This window comes from Eumetopias jubatus, unplaced genomic scaffold, assembly GCF_037043125.1.
Source record: "Eumetopias jubatus isolate StellerSeaLion01/CBP00866 unplaced genomic scaffold, mEumJub1_p1.0 scaffold_5, whole genome shotgun sequence".
Taxonomy (NCBI): domain Eukaryota; kingdom Metazoa; phylum Chordata; class Mammalia; order Carnivora; family Otariidae; genus Eumetopias; species Eumetopias jubatus.
The window spans coordinates 21,891,912-21,910,505 of NW_028274811.1; the positions used below are offsets into that span (position 1 = coordinate 21,891,912).

The 18,594-nt window shown below is 38.4% G+C and overlaps 1 protein-coding gene across 1 annotated transcript in view; it reads left to right on the plus strand.

Moving 5' to 3' along the window:
- PRRC1 (proline rich coiled-coil 1) overlaps window positions 1-4,490 on the plus strand; it is a 54,313-nt gene extending 49,823 nt beyond the window's left edge. The window contains exon 9 of the mRNA XM_028103654.1: window positions 1,204-4,490. Within this exon, the coding sequence (XP_027959455.1) occupies window positions 1,204-1,413 (210 nt within the window). The 3' untranslated portion in view covers window positions 1,414-4,490. The remainder of the gene's footprint in view (window positions 1-1,203) is intronic.
- The last annotated feature ends 14,104 nt before the right edge of the window (window positions 4,491-18,594 follow it).

An 18,594-nucleotide genomic window follows, 5' to 3' on the forward strand; every position in this document is an offset into this window, starting at 1 on the left:
ATGGCAAAAATGGACAAGGAAAGAAACAACAAATGTTGGAGAGGTTGTGGAGAAAGGGGAACCCCCTTACACTGTTGGTGGGAATGCAAGTTGGTACAGCCACTTTGGAAAACAATGTGGAGGTTCCTCATAAATTAAAAATAGAGCTACCCTATGACCAAGCAATTGCCCTCCTGGGTATTTACCCCAAAGACACAGATGTAGTGAAAAGAAGGGCCATATGCACCCCAATGTTCATAGCAGCAATGTCCACAATAGTCCAACTGTGGAAAGAGCCAAGATGCCCTTCAACAGATGAATGGATAAAGAAGATGTGGTCCATATATACAGTGGAATATGACTCAGCCATCAGAAAGGATGAATACCCAGCTTTTACATCCACATGGATGGGACTGGAGGAGATTATGCTAAGTGAAATAAGTCAAGCAGGGAAAGTCAATTATCATATGGTTTCACTTATTTGTGGAACATAAGGAATGGCATGGAGGACATTAGGAGAAGGAAGGGAAAAATGAAGGGGGGGAAATCGGAGGGAAAGACGAACCATGAGAGATGATGGACTCAGAAACAAACAGGGTTCTAGAGGGGAGGGGGTGGGGGATGGGTTAGCCCAGTGATGGGTATTAAGGAGGGCACGTACTGCATGGAGCACTGGGTGTTATACGCAAACAATGAATCGTGGAACCCTACATCAAAAACTAATGATGTAATGTAGGGTGACTAATATAACATCATAAAATTAAAAAAAAAAGATGTCAGTGAACATTTCAGATGATGGGAAGGCTCAGAAGAACACACTGATGAGGGAGGGCCCGTGGAAAAGGATGGGAAGGGTTAGGGGTGGAGGGGCGCTCTCTCAGCACTCCTCTCCCTCTTAACCTGAAGCAGCAGGGACTCGGACTGGAACCTAAACCCTTGGACACTGAGCACTGTCAGATGGCATCATCAGATGAAGACTGAGAGGACACTGAACAACAAAATGAGTTTACTGTGGACACTGAACAGAGGAGGAGGTGTGTGCAGTAGTGTTCTGATTCTTCTGTAGCCTTGTCACATCATAGAGCTGCCCGCATAGCTCGTTTCTTGGGGTTTGTCATCATCTATACTAAAAGTAATAAAGAGACGTTGGGATGTCACTTAGAGCTAGTTCCAGTCATTTTTTTCAATGCACTATAAATCATACCCAGTTTCATTTTTCCCCAGGCTCAAAGCCTCACTCCCCAGGACTACAGTCTGAGGTGGTCAGGCCTTCTGGTGACAGTGGGTGAAGTCCTGGAAAAGAGCTTAGTGAACGTGACGCGGACCGACTGGCACCTGACATTCACCGGCATGTCTCGCCGGCAGATGATCTATAGTGCGGCCAAAGCCATTGCTGGCATGTACAAACAGCGCCTGCCCCCCAGGACCGTGTGACGGAAGACTCACCCAGGGCCCAGACACCACTTCGCTTGGAACTTGGCGGTAAAGACTTTGTCCCATCCCCAGGTGGAGAGCTCCAGTGGATGCAGCAGTCTTGAGAATTTGCCTGTAGGCTGCACTTGATCTTTCCTAGAAAGGCACGGTGTCATTCCAGGAGCTGCAAAGAAGCAGATCCTTGCCGTGATTGTGTCATTTCACGTACCACAGTTCTTAGAAAACAAAATATATAAATATTTTTATAGGACAGTTTGATACACCAAATTTGTAAGGTGCAAATTCACACATTTAACTTAATGATATGTACTTGATTATTTTGTTTAAGAAGATACGACTCGTTTAAGAACATGTCATTGTTTATTTCATGATTTCTGTCTTCTCAGTCTTTGATGCTTTTTGTGTGCGCAGGTCATCTCAGGTCTGACATTGAGCTGTGTGTTCAATAGCTGACCCTCAGACACTTACTTGCAGAGAGATGGCGCACATTTCTATGCATACTTTTTACATGGGCCAAAATAATGTGGGTTTTTTTGGTTTTTTTGGTTATCATGTACATACACACATAATCTAAAAAAAAAAGTTTTGTTTTTTTTTAAAGTAAGCTTTGGCATTTCACAGATTTAGACTCAAGCATTGCAGTAGTATGTTTTATTTTCCCTTGCTATATGACAATAAGTGGCCCATGATTTGAAGGTATTTTAAATCAGAAGCATTTCGGTTATTTTTATATAATACTATTCAGTATTTCCAAGTGAACTCTGACAACGGCCATTATTTCTGCCTCCACTCATATATTCTCAAGTGTCGTAGAGAAATTTTTCAGAGGAATTGTTATTTATGGAATTGAATGCCTCTTCTTTTAGTTAAGGTTACTTAATATTTAGTTTGCCTTAAACACTGCTTTTCTAACTTGGTGCCATTCTGCCTTTACTCTTTATGGAAATTTTCAGTGAAACTGTTTTAATATTCAACTGGTTTATCTAGTCCATCATGTTTGTATTTAGTGAAAGCTTCTCCCCCCGCTAATCCCAAATAATATATTTTAGCATTTTTGGATTTATATAAATCAAAATTTAAATAGTTTGTCTTATACTTTGGACTCTATGTATGCAAGTTCCTATAACTTTTTGAAGATAGTTTCTTACACAAATGTAATATAATTTTTATTTACTCGTCTATACAGTTCGTTGGCTGTAAATTAAGTAGCACAATCTTATAAAGGGTATTGAAGCTCTTACCCCACACTGTCACTACAGGTAATGTTTGCTTTGTATTACTTTGGGTACTTACTTGATTTTTGCTTTTTTACCCAAGGATGAGAAGCATTATTTTCACAACTATATGTTCATTTCCAAGCACTGTATGATTGCTTGGTGAAATTAAGACTTGTTTGTCATTAAAAGTAAGGAGAGAAAAGACATGTAACCAGTTGCTGCGGCATAATAGGGCTAGAATGCTTTTCTCCCCTCTTTTCTTGCTATTTGTGCAAGACTTTATGTTTTCTCCGTCTGATTAATAAAAAAGAGAGGCCTTTCTGTACCACTTGCTTTTATCCTTTATTTTAAAAAAGCTACACTTTTCTAACAGGATTTTATCATGGCATTGGCCTGGTGACAAATCACAATTAGGGATGAAGGATGCCCATACTTGGAATATGCAGGTGCAGATATGTCACTTTCCCTCCCGTTATAGGGAATCTTAGAGATCCTAAAAAAAATGTTTTTCTTTTTATTTTACCAAGTCTCAGATAGTTTATGTTTCTGAAGGCTGTTTTCACAGAATCACAAACAATGGACATCCCCTTAGAGGACAGTTTTCCCACAGTCCTCAAATTCTTCAGTTATTCTGTAGCTTGGGTGAAGCCAGGTAATTTTCCCAGCCCTGTTCATCCGCTGAACCTTCTGCTCTTTGGAACAGTGTGAGGGGGCGAGGAGGATTAGGGAAAGGCACATGAAAAAGATAAACCCAGGATCCACTTTTGACCTCTGACACTTCTTTTGGCCCCCAGTTACCGTTGAAAGTCATCCAAGCATGACTGATTCCACACACTCTGTTTTCCCCACCTCATGCTTATTTTTTCATCTTTAGATTTCTTTGTCGTATGAGGGGCAAGAAAAGTCACTCATCACTTCGTACGCACCCTGGCGGCTCGAGCCGGGCAGGCCCATGGTGAGCGTGGGCCTGAGATATATGCGAGCCCTTGGTCCGAGGCCACATTTCCCCTCACCAGTCACCCAGCCGCCCCTGGTTCTTTGCCCTTCCTGCTCCATTCCCTCCCGACACTAGCATTTCTGAGGGACGGTCAGACTTGGGGCTCTTTGCTCTTTTGGTCCCTCAAGCTTCGCAGGAAAACCGGTCTCTAACACGGTTCTTCAGCACTGTCTTGTGGTTGGGTCTGCGATACTTTGTTCCTCTGAAATGCTCCAGGAATCACTCTGTGAATTTTCTCTGCTGGTACACTTTTTTGTTTTAATTAAGCAGTGTGAAGGCCACCAGGAAAAATGAGCAGCAAGAGAAATGTAATGTCAACCTTAGGTGACAGAAGGAACTCCGATGACTCCATTCAAAACCCTTCGGCTAATAAGCCTGGACCAGGGCTGTGCCACAGTTGGAAAGCTTCAGGCAGTTCTAGTTTTCTCCTCCTCGTCTCTTAATTACTTCCCCATTCTTTGTTCCTTTTTATCTTAAGGATTAATGAGGTAGAAAATCGAGATGACTGAATTTAAACCAAATGGTAGTATACTGGTAAGTTTAAGGAAAGTATGGTATGCATGTATTCAAAAATTATGCAAATTAGTGATACACTCAGGGTCAACTTAATTACTTTATGTGGTTGAATTTACTTTGTTCTTTGACTACAAAAAATTCTCAACAGGTATTTGTGTTCTCTGAAGCCAAATTGATGGGTATTTTGTGATCCACAAGATGTTGGGTTATGTAAAAATTATTAAGAAACGTGGGTTTTTACTCCCAGAATATGATGTTCATTCTTAAGAAACTGCAGGATGATATATTGGATAAGAACAGTTTTGTAAGTATGTAAATATGTCATAAATAAATAATACCTCATTTTATTTCCCAAAGTTGTAAAGTGATTTTTTAAATGCTAAGTCATATTAATATTCTGTTAGAAGGATCTACATTACTTTCATTTGTCTCACTGGGCTCCTGGCTGCCAACAATTCTTACAGAATAGCAACTTAAAACACATCTTTCAAGTGCAGTGGTAACAATTCAAATATACCAGAATTGCTAACTTCCTGTTCAGAGAACTCAGGATATTTAGGGTAGCGAATACTCTGGAGATGGAGGTGATGGGCAAGAAGTTAGGGCCTGTGTTCCTGAGATGTCTTGACTGGGGGCTTTAATTTACCCTTAACTTCCACACATATCTTCTTTAAAAAAAAAAAAGAAAAGTTTATTATATTTGCTATTCTGAGCCTGTGATCTCAGGGCAGAGATTTTTGTTTTGATTTGGTAGGCAAGGGGGTACTTTACAAAAGACCGTGAAATGTTCATTTGAGTGTCTTGTTTGTTTGTTCGCAAAGGAAAACAACATTGTTTTCAGTACACTAGAAAAATACCAATTCGGGACCCAGGAGAGGCCCTGTTAAATTTATACTTTGTTTTAGAATCAACTGGAGGAGGAGAAAAAAGTTTAGGCAAGAGAAACAAAATTAGCAAGACCAATATCAAGGTCTAAAAACTCACACATAAAGGAAATTTTTGAAATTATCCTTGTCATGAATACATACTAAGAATTTAAAGCAGTAGGAAAAAGGAACTAACAAGTGAGAAATGCGTAGTGCTGGTTAGGTACTGGAGTAGAATCTTTTTATAGGTGCAGTAACTGAAACAGGATCAGCTACTTACTCAGTATCATCCCAGCGACTGAGTTACAGGCACATGACTGAAGTGGAGGCTGTCACTTCCCAGACCATTCGCTTATGAAACATCCTACATACATGCTTCACGAACTTAGGGGTACATAGCTAATCCTGTAAATATTTGTTGAATTCTAAACTTAATTCGAACAACAGCTTGAGACTTTGCCCTGGTATACTTTCAGTTTTACATTATGTTTAAGGAACACTTTTGACTCCGTATTTTTCATTTTAGTTTTAATTGCTGCTCTGGGCTTTGCTTCTGGTATAAGAATATATTTGTGGTCACTGAATATTCTGCTCCCAAATTTAAGAAACCAGAAACTAGGTTTACATTTGAGTATCATTTTTAGGATTAGAGCCAGAAATGTTGTTACTGTCTAACTAGTCTTCAAGCAAGATACCACATACCTTGTAAAATATATTTTAATATTTTGAGTCCTCCTGCTCCAGGGCCACGCTTCTGAGAACCACTGCTGTGATACCATTCCTGACTCATTCTTCACGTCCTAAGATACTTTATAGAGAGTGATGTCACCCAGATAGCAGCATAGGTCGCTCCTGACTTCACTCTCCCTCGCAGGAAGAGCAACTAGCAACTATTCATGGACGAGATACCACTGAGAGAATCGTAGAACGAGGGGGTGAGGCTGAAGCAGCCCTGCTCCACAGAGACCTAGAAAGACGGCGTGAGAAGGGGAAGAGGCCCAGCTAGCCGCTTGCCTATATTGCCCCTCCCGCCAAGGCTGGCACAGCACCACTGACAGATCCCCCTCTGAGCCTCTGGTTCCCCGACAGGGAAAAGAAATCCCGGGGTGGACATCTAGCTACCCCAGCATTATGGGTTGCTTCTTGGGAGCCCCCACTGTAGTCTCGATTCCGAGGAATTGCGGGCAAATCTGCAGGACTTGACCATCATGCATCCGATTTCCTACCTGCAGCACCCAAGCAGTGGTCCCGATCAGCAGTTTGCTAATCTGCAGAACCAAGTGTGTGGCACAGTCTGACCCGGGAATTCAGCACAGTGTAGGTCTGCCTGCTTTGGGTCCTCCAATCAATAGCCTCCCCAGCCCTGGATCCTGGACTGCCCCCACCCAGGCAGGGTAGCTGAACCAGAGCCCAGCCCTCTGCTGAGTGTAACTCCTAGCCCCATCTGACCAGAAAGGCCGGCAGGAACCCCTGGAAGCTGCATAGCCTGGCAATGCTTGTGCAGAGAGAATGGTAGGCAAAGCTGATCATCCACAAATTGAAGCCAGTGCCAGGTGTGGAGGGTTCCCCTGCTTTACCAGTCAGAGGAGCTAATTCATACCCTACTCACCATTAAGTAAAACTCCCAACACCACCAAACCAGAAAGCCAGACTCAAACACCTGGACAGCTATGTACCCCATCAATTCTTGAGCAGAGAACCTGGAAGGCAGAGCTGATAGTCTGCAGAGCAAAGCTGGTAACCCTGTTTAGCTAGGAAATTTGAGAAATGGGTTGGTTTGAGAGAAGACAAAGCTTTACCAGCCTTGGAGCTGGTTCTCCCTCTGTGCCAGGACAGGGAAACCAATTCACAGCCTCACTCATTGCTAAATAAAGCCTCAGCCTGCCTTCCCAGAGAAGTTAGCCATGGGAAGCTGGGTAGCCCATCCAGTAGCCCATGACGTTACCCATTTATAGAAAAAAACCAGCGGCCTTGTTTGACCAGGAAATTCAGTGTACACTTTCACTTGATTCAGGTCCCCAGTCAATGAGTTATGCATGTCCTGGGCTCCGGCCTGCTGTCCTGCCTGGGCATGGAAGCTATTCGTAGTTCCACCAGCTGCTGAGTATAGTACCTAGGCCCAACCGTCTACTATGCCTGACCAGAGAACTGGCAACTTGTGGAGCCCATACTACCACTTGACTTGGGCAAGGAATCAAACCAGCAGTTTAACCCAACTATTCTCAGACAGCCACACCCCACCTTAGCCGCAGAGCTTGGACAGGTGCCTCAACCCAAATTAGACCCTGATAGCAAGCCCTACCACCCCAAGGATGTTCCTAGCAGATATTTCCAGAAAGCCATATAGAGCTTACTGCTGAAGAACTTAAGTCTAGGCCTACTCAAACCTGTGAAGTATGGAAAAGGAACCACTTACTTGAATGTGCAAATATCAAAATAAGGAACCCAAGATCATTAAAAATAAGATAACAGGAAGCACCAAAGAAAACCTGAAGCTCCAATAACTGACCCTAAAGAAATGGAGATCTATCAATTATCAGACAAAAATTCTGAATTACCTTTTTCTTTTTGCCCCCACTGTTGTTTTCCAGAATAATCCTTTTAAAAATGTTTAGTGAACAACAAGAACACACAACTTAATGAAATTTGAAAAATGCATGCACAAAATGGTAAGTTCCACTTGGAAAGAGACTATCAACAACAAAAATCCAAACAATTCCTAGAGCTGAACAGTATGACGACTGAATTGAAGAATTCAAAAAAGAGCTTCAAAAGTAGATTTGACCATGAAGAAATAATTTGTGACTGAAAGAAACATAAATTCTACAGTCAGGAAAAAAAAATTATATATATATATATATAGTTTTATACACACACACACACACACACAAAGCCTACTATTAATGGGACACTATCAAAAGAAATATTACCCACCATCATGGGAATTCTAGAAGAAGAGAAAGAGTAAGTGACAAAGTATGTTTAAGCAAAAAATGGCTGAAAACTTCCCAAAACCTGGGGAGAGAAAAAGAAATCCAGATACATAAGAGCCAAAGGACGCAAAGTAGGTTGAGCCCAAATAGGGCTGCACAGAGACATATTATCATTAAATTGTGAAAAGTCAGAGATAAATAACTTTGAAGCTAGCAAGAGAAAAGAGGAAAGTTACATGCACAGGAACCCCCCAAAGACTATCCATTTCTCAACAGAAATGTTCCAGGCAGGAGACAATGGGATGATATATTCAAAATATTGAAAGAAAAAACTCGACCAAGAATTCTATATCCTGGAAAGCTGTTCTTCAGAAATAGAGAAATGAAGACTTTCCTGAGTCAACAAAAGCTGAGGGAGTTCATCTACATCTACCTTACAAGAAATGCTAATGGAAGTTCTTTGAGTGGAAATAAAAAGAAGCCAATTAACATCATAAAAAAAAAACAAAAGAAGGTAGCATAAAACTCACTGGCACTGGTAAACATACAGTGAAAGTTAGATTCTGTAATACGGAATGTTGGTACATAATGCACTTATACTTCTAGTTTAAAAGTTTTAAAACATAGTAAAAATAACTATGCACTATTCTGTTACTAGATATAAAATATTTTAAAATATGCAAACTATAACATCAGTAACTTAAAATGGGAGTGGGAAAAGCATAAAGTTTAAGAATGCTATTTGAGTTGATTTTTAGTTTAAAATATAATTTTCAGATATTTTTTGTAAGCTTCATGGTAACTTCAAGAGAAAAATCTAGAGTACACAAAACAACATTACAAACAGTTCAAAACATACTGATACCAAAAGACATCAAAACACAAGAGAGGATATGAAACAATGGACAATGGATCTTCAAAACACCCAGAAAATAACGGACAAAATTATCAAATACCAAATAATTATCAATAAGTATCAATAATTACTTAAAATGTAAATGGATTATATTCTCTAAAACAAAGAATGGCTCTATGGGGAAAAAAACTAACAAGATGCAATGATGTGTTGCCTACAAGTAAGAGACTCACTCTAGCCTTAAAGAGACATAGACTGAGAATAAAGGAATGAGAAAAGGTATTTCAAGCAAATGGTAAACAAACAAAAAGAAAAATCAGGGAAGCTCTACTTGTATCAGAGAAAGTAGACTTTAAAGAAAGACTGTAATTTAGACAAATGGCACAATATAATGATAAATGGATCAATTCACTGAGAAGATAGAACAAATGTAAATATTACCACAATCAAATGGGATTTATTCCATGCATTCAAGGGTGAGTCAATATCTACAAATCAAATCAATATGATACATCACGTTAACAAGAGAAAGGATAAAAATCTTATGATCCTCTCGATAGAGAAAAAGCATTTGACAAAGTAAGACATCCATTCACAATAAAAACTTTCAACAAAGTGCATTAAGAGGGAACATACTTCAACATAATAAAGGCCATATATGACAAACCCATAGCTAACATCATACTTGATGATGAAAACCAGACTTTTCCCCTAAAATCAAGAAAAAGACAAGGATGTCCAATCTTTTATTCAACATAGTACTGGAAGTCTTAGCCACAACAATCAGACCAGGAAAAATAAATAAAAGGCATCCAAATTGTTAAGGAAGAAGTAAAACTGTCCCTATTTGTGGATAACAATACTATACATAGAAAACTCCAAAGACTACACCAAACAAAACAAAATAACCATTATAATTGACAAATGAATTCAGTGAAGTTGTAGGATACTCAATACACAGAAATCTGTTCTTTCTACACACTATAATGGAGTAACAGAAAAAGAATTTAAGAAAACAATTCCATTTACAGTTGCATCAAGTAAAATAAAATACCTAGGAATAAGCTTAGCCAAAGATGTAAAAGACCTATACTCTGAAAACTATAAAACACTGATGAAATTAATTTAAGGCAATACAAATAAATAGATATTCCATACTCATGGACTGTAAAAGGTACAGATTTCCTGTTTTAAAATAAGTCCCAAAGATAAAAATATTGCATAAGGAATACAGACAATATTGTAATAATGTTGTATGGTGACGGTGCTTATCGTGGTGAGCACTGAGTAATTTATAGAACTGTCAAATCACTATGTTGCACACCTGAAACTAATACATCACTGTATGTTAATTATACGTAAATAAAAAATCCCCAAAATCTATAGTAGATACACAACAGATAAACTGAAAGGAATCTAAGCACATCACTGTGGAAAATCATCAAATCACAAAAGAAGAGCAAGAAAAGAATATAAAAACAAAGGTATTATAAAACTGGCAGAAAATCATTAACAAAATAGCATTAAGTCCATACCTATCAATAATTACTTTAGAAGTTAATGGACTAGGGGTGACTGGCTGGCTCAATCAGTGGAACATGGGACTCTTGATCTCAGGGTTGTATGTTAAGCCCCTGAAATTGAAATTACTTAAAAATCAAAGATATTTTAAGAAAAAAGTAGGGGCACCTGGGTGGCTTAGTTGGTTGAGTGTCTGATTCTGCTCCAGTCATGATCTCGGGGTCCTGGGATCAAGCCCCATGTCAGCTCCATGCTCAATGGAGAATCTGCTTCTTCCTCACCTTCTCCCTCTGCCCCTCCCCCTGCTTGTGCTGTCTGTCTCTCTCAAGTAAAAAATAAATAAATGGGCTAACTTCTCCAATTAAAAGACAGAGTGGCTGAACGAATTTAAAAAAAAAAGACATAAGAATACGCTGCCTATAAGAGACTCTCTTCAGCTATGAGGACACACAGACTGAAAGCGAAGGGACAGAAAAAGACATTCTGTGCCAGTGGAAAGCAGAACAAAGCAGATATAGCTATATTTATATCAGGGAAAGAGACTTTAATACAAAGATTATATTAAGAGACAAGATCATTATACAGTAATAAAGTGATCAAATAAGAGGATGCACCCCAAATTAATTAGGAGTATTTAAATAGATAGGCAAACATTAACAAACCAAAAGGGACGAATAAATAGTAGGGAACTTCAATATTTTACTCTCATCAGTGGCAGATTATCCAGACTGAAAACCAATAAGGAAATACTGGATTAAGTGAAATATTAGGTAAGATGAACTTAATAGGTATTCACAAAACATTCCACCTAAAAGCAGTGCACATGAAACATTCTCCAGGATATATCATATATTAGACAACAAAAAAGTGTTAATACATTTAATGAGACTGAAATCATAACAAGTAGCTTTTCTGGTTGTAACAGTTTAAAACTTTTTTTAAGATTTATTTATTTGAGAGAGAGAGAGCACTTGTGTGGTGGGGAGGAGCAGAGGAAGGAGAGGGAGAGAGTCCCAAGTAGACTGTGCGCTGAGCACAGAACCTCAAGCAGGGTTCAGTCCCATGGCCCCGAGATCACAATCCAAGCCAAAACTGAGTCTGATGCCCCAACCGACTGTACCATCCTGGTGCCCCTGATTGTAACAGCTTAGGTCAATTATAAGGAAACTTGATAATTCACAAATATGTAGAGATTAAACAACATGGTCCTGCATATCCAATGGGTCAAAGAAGAAATAAAATAAAAAGTAACTTGAGACAAATGAAAATACATACCAACATATCAATACTCATGGGGTAAAGCAAAAGCAGTTCTAGGATGTAAGGTCATAACAATAATGCCTACATCAAAAACAAGAAAGCTCTCAAATAAACAAAGAACTCTATTTTATGCCTCCATCAAACTGGAAAAAAGAAATGAAGACTGAAGTTAGTAGAAGCAAGGTTCTAACAAAGACCAGATTAATGAAATAAGGACAAAAAAAAGAGAAGATCAATGAAACTAAGAGCTTTTGTTTTTTTTAAGCTGACAATCCCTTATGTAGATTCGTCAAGAAAAATAAGAGAGTCAAATAAAATCAGAAACGAAAGAGGAGATGCTACAACCAATAGCAGGGAAATACAAAGGATCATAAGACACTACTATACTATAAAACAAACTGAACAACATAGGAGAAACAGATTCTGAAAAACATGCAAGCTACTGAGAATGAATCAGGACTAGGAAATATGAGCAGCGTAAGGAGATTAAATCAGTGATCAATAGTCTTCTAAGAATCCAAAGACCATCAGATGGCTTGACTGGTGAATTCCATCAAAGATTTAAGCAAAATTAATATTAATTCTTCTCAAACTCTTTCTAAAAATTGAAGAAGAGGGACTACTTCCAAAACCTTTCTATGAGGCCAGCATTATCTTGATAATAAAACCAGACAAGAATACCACAAGAAAATAAAACTACAGGCCAATATCCCTGATGAATATAGATGCAAAAATCTTCAACAAAATATAAGCATACTGGTGTGCCTATCTGGCTCAGTTGGAGGAGCATGAATTCTTGATCTCAGGGTCCTGAGTTTGAGCCCCACATGGGGTGTGGAGATTATTATAAAAATTAAAAATCTAAAGAGAGAGAGAGAGAGAGAGAGAACAGGGGCGCCTGGGTGGTTAAATCAGTTAAGTGTCTGACTCTTGATTTCAGCTCAGGTCATGATCTCAGTCAGGGTTGTGAGATCGAGCCCCGCGTTGGGCTTCCTGCTGGGCATGGAGCCTGCTTAGGATTCTCTCTCCCTCTCCTTCTGTTCTCCTTCTCACCTCCCTCTCAAAAAAAAAAATGTAAAAAAGAGAACAAAATATAAGCATACTGAATTTAATAGTACATTAAAAAGATCATACACCATGATCAAGTGGAATTCATTCCACAAATGCAAAGATAATTCACCATTCACAAATGAATGTGATGTACCACATTAACAAAATGAAAGATAAAATTATATGGTCAGCTCAGCAGGTGCAGAAAAAGAACCTGACAAATTTCAATATACGTGTATGATAAAACACTCAACAAATTGGGTACAGGGGGAATGTACCTCAACCTAATAAAGTCCATATACAAAGTAAAGTCCATAACAAATTCAGTTAGCATCATATTAATGGTGAAAAGCTGACAGGTTTCCCTCTAAGAATAGGAAACTGCAAGATACCCATTCTTAACAATTTTATTCAAGATGGTATTAGAAGTCCTGGCCAGAGCAATTGACAAGAAATAAATTGCATCCAAATCAAAAAGAAAGAATGAAAACTGGCAGTATGGCAGTATTTGCAGATGACATGATATTCTATATAGAAAATCCTAAAGACTTCATCAAAACCTGTTAGAACTAATTGACAAATTCAGAAAGTTGCAGGATTCAAAATCAATACACAAAAATCTGTTGCATCTCTATACAGTAATAATAAACTATCAGAAAGAGAAATTAAGAAAACAATCCCATTTATAACTGCATCAAAAAGAATGAAATACCTTAGCAACAAATTTTACTAAGGGGTTAAAAGACTTGTACATGCAAAACTATAAGATACTGATATGGTAAATTAAAGAAAATACAAATAGAAAAATATTTCATGCTCATGAACTGAACAATCAATATTGTTAAAAATACACATAGTACTCAAAGCAAACTACACACTGAATGCAATTCCTATCCAAATTCCAATAGCATTCATAAAAAGAGAATAGAAAATCAAAATTCTTATGGAACCACAAAAGACCCCTAACAGTCAAAACAATCTTGAGAAGGAAGATCAAAGCTAAAGGCATCACATTTCCTGATTTCAAAATGTATTACAGATCTAGTAATCAAAAAAGTATCACAGGGGCGCCTGGGTGGCTCAGTTGGTTAAGCGACTGCCTTTGGCTCAGGTCATGATCCTGGAGTCCCGGGATCGAGTCCCGCATCGGGCTCCCTGCTCAGCGGGGGGTCTGCTTCTCCCTCTGACCCTCTTCCCTCTCATGCTCTCTGTCTCTCATTCTTTCTCTCTCAAATAAATAAATAAAATCTTTAAAAAAAATTTTATAAAAAAAAAGTATCACAAAGGTATGAAAAAACATGTAGATCAATGTAATAGAGTAGAAAGCCCAGAAATAAACTCACACATATATGATCAATTATTTTAGGATAAAGGAGGCAAGAATATACAATGAAGAAATGATAGCTTCTTCAAAAAATGGTGCTGGGAAAACTGGACAGCCACATGGAAAAGAATAAAACTGAACCACTATCTTATACCATACACAAAAACTAACTCAAGATGGGTTAAAGATTTCAAGACCTGAAATCATAAAACTCCTAGAAGAAAATTGTCAATAAACTGCTTAACTTTGGTCTTGCCAATTATTTTTTGGATTTGACACCAAAAGCAAGACAGAAAAAGCAAAACTAAACAAGTGAGACTTTATCAAGCTAAAAAGCTTCTGCACAGCAAAGGAAACCATCAACAAAATGAAAAGGCAACCTATAGCATGGGAGAAAAATATTTGCAAATTATTTATCTAATAAGGGGTTAATATCCAAAATACATAAAGAATTCATACAACTCAATAGCAAAAGGACAAAAAATCCCATTAAAATAGGGCAGAGGATCTGGATGTGCATTTTTCCAAGGAACACAGATGTTCAAAGAACATGAAAAGGTGTTCAACGTTACTCATGATCAGGGAGAAGTAAATTAAAATCAAAATGATGTATCACTTTGTACCTGTTAGAATGGTTACTATCAATAAACACAACAAAGAACAACCAAGATAGTGACACTGGACATGCTTTATTTCACTCCCACTCTCTCTCTCTCTCTCTCTCTCTCTCTCTCTCTCACACACACACACACACACACACACACAAATTAACAACTATTCTTGGGCAAGACACCACTGAGAGAACTCTAAAACTTGAGGATGAGAGTGAAGCACCCCTCTGCACTAAAGAAACCCAGAAAAATAGCATGAGCAGGGCAAGAGGAGAGGCTACATGCTGACTGCATTGTCCCTCCCCTAGGCTGGCACAAGAACACATGCCTTGAGGTCTTCCCTGAAGCTAGGGTTCATCCAGGGGGCAAAGAGAGCCCTATTTGGGCCTCCAGGCCCCCCCCCCTCAGTGTTGTTTCTTCGGAGTCTCCTCTCAGGTCTCACCTCTCAGGAGATTGCAGGAGTGTCTGCAGGGCTTCACCACCAGAAATCTGATTGTGATGGAGAAGGAGAAGCTTACCGTAACTCAGATCTTGGTCAACTAACTTCCTACCTGTAGAACCCAAGTAGTAGTCCCAACCAGTAGTTTTGCTCATGATCAGAACCAAGCCATAGTACACCCAGACCAGGGAACTCTTTGGGGTGCAGGTCTGCCTATTTTGGATCCTCCTAAGAGGAATTTCCCAGGCCTACATCCTGGTGTTCCCTTGTCCGTGTAGGGGAGCAGTCATTGCTCCAGCCACTGATGAGTCAAGATCCCAGCCCCACCTGATAAGAAGCCTGGTAGGAACAACTGGAAAGTTACATAGTTATATAACTAACTATATATATATAGATATATATATATACACATATACATGTATATATATGGACAGAGAAATGGACATAACTATATATATATGGATATAGATATATAGATATATAGAGATATATAGAGAGAGAGATAGATAAATAGAGATAGATAGAGATAGAGATCTCTATCTATCTCTATCTATCTCTATCTATCTCTCTCTCTATATATAAGCCTTACCTGCCTTGGAGCTGGTTCTCCTACTGCACCTTGGTAGAAAAACTAATTTATATCCCTCCCATTGCTCAATATAGCTTTCAGGCCACCCTACCAGAAAACCTAACCGAAGCGTATGGTAGGCTATGCAGTGCATCCAACAGCCCTGCTTACAGTGATACTTGAATATAGAGCATAGCCTGTGGCTTTTCCCATTTGCGTAGCAGAACTGTTGATCCTGTCTGGCCAGGGACTTCAACACACAGTCTTGTCTGATTAGTATCAGCAAACAATAAGCTGTGCAGGGCCTGGGTTGCATCCTGCTACTCCTCCAAAGCAGAGAAGCTAATTCATAACCCCATCTACCCCTGAATATAGTATCTAGTCTTCCTGTCTGGTAAGCCTGACAAGAAAACCTGGGAAAATTCATAGCTCCTTCTATAACCTCATGTAGTCAGTAGTCCTACCCAACTCCTTTGAGCCAGCAGCATGTCCTTTCTTTCTGACTTCAGAGCATTGGCAGCAACCTTGTTTAAAAATAGACCCTGAGAGCAAACCCTGCTTGCCCAAAGCCATTAGCAGCAGACACGTCTAGACACCCAACTTGAGCTGATTGGTAAAAAACAGTCTCTGCCAAAGCCAACCTATAAAGTCTAATAAAGGAGGCCACTTACTTAAATGTGCAGATACTAATGTAAAAAACTCTAGAATCTTAAAAAAATGTGGTAAACATGACACCATCAAAGGAAACTAATAAAGCTCCAATAGCTGACTCTAAAGAAAGGGAGAACTATAAACTGTCCAACATAGAATTCTTAATAATTCTCTTAAAGTATTTCAGTGAACTATAAGAATATACAAAGAACACAGAAATCCTAAAGCTGAAAAATACAATGACTGAACTGAAACATTCAAAAGAGAGCTTCAAAAACAGACTCAACCATTTAGTAGAAACAATCAGTGACCTTGAAAACAAGAAATCTGGTATTAGTCAGTGGAACAAAAAAAATTAGAAAGAGAAAATGAAAAAGATTGAAGAAAACCTACAGGAATAATAGGATACCATCAAAAGAAATAATATTGTGATTATGTGAATTCCAGAAGGAAAAGAGAAAGAGAATAGGACAGCAAGTATATTTAAAGAGGTGCCTGGCTGGCTTTGTTGGTAGAGGACACAACTCTTGATCTCAGGGTCATGAGTTTGAGCCCCATGTTGGGTATAGAGATTAAAAAAAAAAAAAAAGAACTTTAAAGCATATTTAAGCAATAATGGCTGAAAACTTCCCCAAACTTGGGAGAGAAATGGACATCCAATCCATGAGGCCAAAGGACCCTAAAGAGATTGAACTGAATAGGGCTGTATGAAGACACAATATAATTAAATTGTTCAAAGACAAAGAATTTTGAAAGCATCAGGAGAAAAGAGAGAAATTACTTACAAGGGAACTCCCATAAGATTATTAGATTTCTAAGAGAAACATTTCAGACCAGGAGAGAATGTGATGATATATTCCAAATATTGAAACAGGAACCTGTCAAACAAGAAGTCTATACCTGGCAAAGCAGTCCCTCAGAAATGAGGAGAGAGAGAGAGAAAGACTTCCCTGAAAAAACACATGTTCAAGGAATTCATCACTACTTGACCCACCTTATAAGAAATGCTAAAGGCAGTTCTTTAGTTAACATAAGAAAATATTGAAAATTTTACTGGTAATGATAAATATATAGTCAAAGTTAGATTCTGGAATATGGTACTGATACTGCCTTATTTATTTAGAGCTCTGGTATAGGAGTTAAAAATAAACTTACTAAAAACAAACCTAACTACAGTCTGTTATTATCTGCACAATATAAAAATATGTAAACGTAACATCAATAGTCTGAAATGTGAGGGAAAGGAGAAGTAAAAGTATAAAATTTAGGGGCACCAGTCAGTTGGGTGTCTGCCTTTGGCTCGGGTCATGATCCCAGGTCCTGGGATCGAGCCCCTTGTCAGGCTCTGTGCTCAGCAGGGAGCCTGCTTCTCCCTCTCCCTCTGACCCTCCACCTGCTTGTGTTCTATTTCTCTGTTTCTCTCTCTCAAATAAATAAAATCTCAAAAAAAGTATAAAATTTGGAAATGTTATTGAAGTTGGTGTCAGTTAAAAGTAGGATGTTATAATTTTAAGATACTTTACGTAAGCTTCGTGGTAACCACAAGAAAAAAACCTACAGTGATTACACACAAAAAAAAGATTGAGAAGTCAAAGCATACTGATACTAAAAGACACCAAAACACACACAAAAACAGTAGGGTACCAGTTTCTGTAATACAGTGATTATCACATTCACCTCACAAAACAATGAAATGGATCTATAAAACATCCAGAAAATGAACAAAACAGCAATACTAAGTCCTTATATATTAATACTTGTCCCCAAATAAATATATTAAACTCTCCAATCAAAGGACATCAGTCACATGGCTGAATGGATAAAAAAACAAGATCCAATAATATGCTACCTACAAGAGACTTGTTTTTGCTTTAAAGACACACAGGCTGCAAGTAAACGGATGAAAAGGATACTTCAAGCAGATGGAACCCCCCAGCCCCCCCCAAAATAGGTGTAGCTCTACTTATATGAGACAAAATGGACTTTACATGTGGTAAAAGAGACATAGGAGGGCATTATATAATGATAAAAGGAATTGATCCATCAATACACGCACACACATATATATACATATGTATATACACGCATACATATAAAACATCTTGTTACATTTACACATATTTACATATTTATATCTCCACCAACATATATGTGTGTATGTATAATATATTAAACATTTTGTTATATAAATATAACTAATGTAAATATTTATGCACCCAGTGTAGGAGTACCTAAGTATATAAAGAAAAAACTAAGAACTAAAAGGAGAAATACATAGCAATAATAATTGGGAACTTTAATACTCCACTATCAATACTGGATAGATCACCCAGACAGAGAATCAATAAGGAAACAATGTATTTGAACAACAC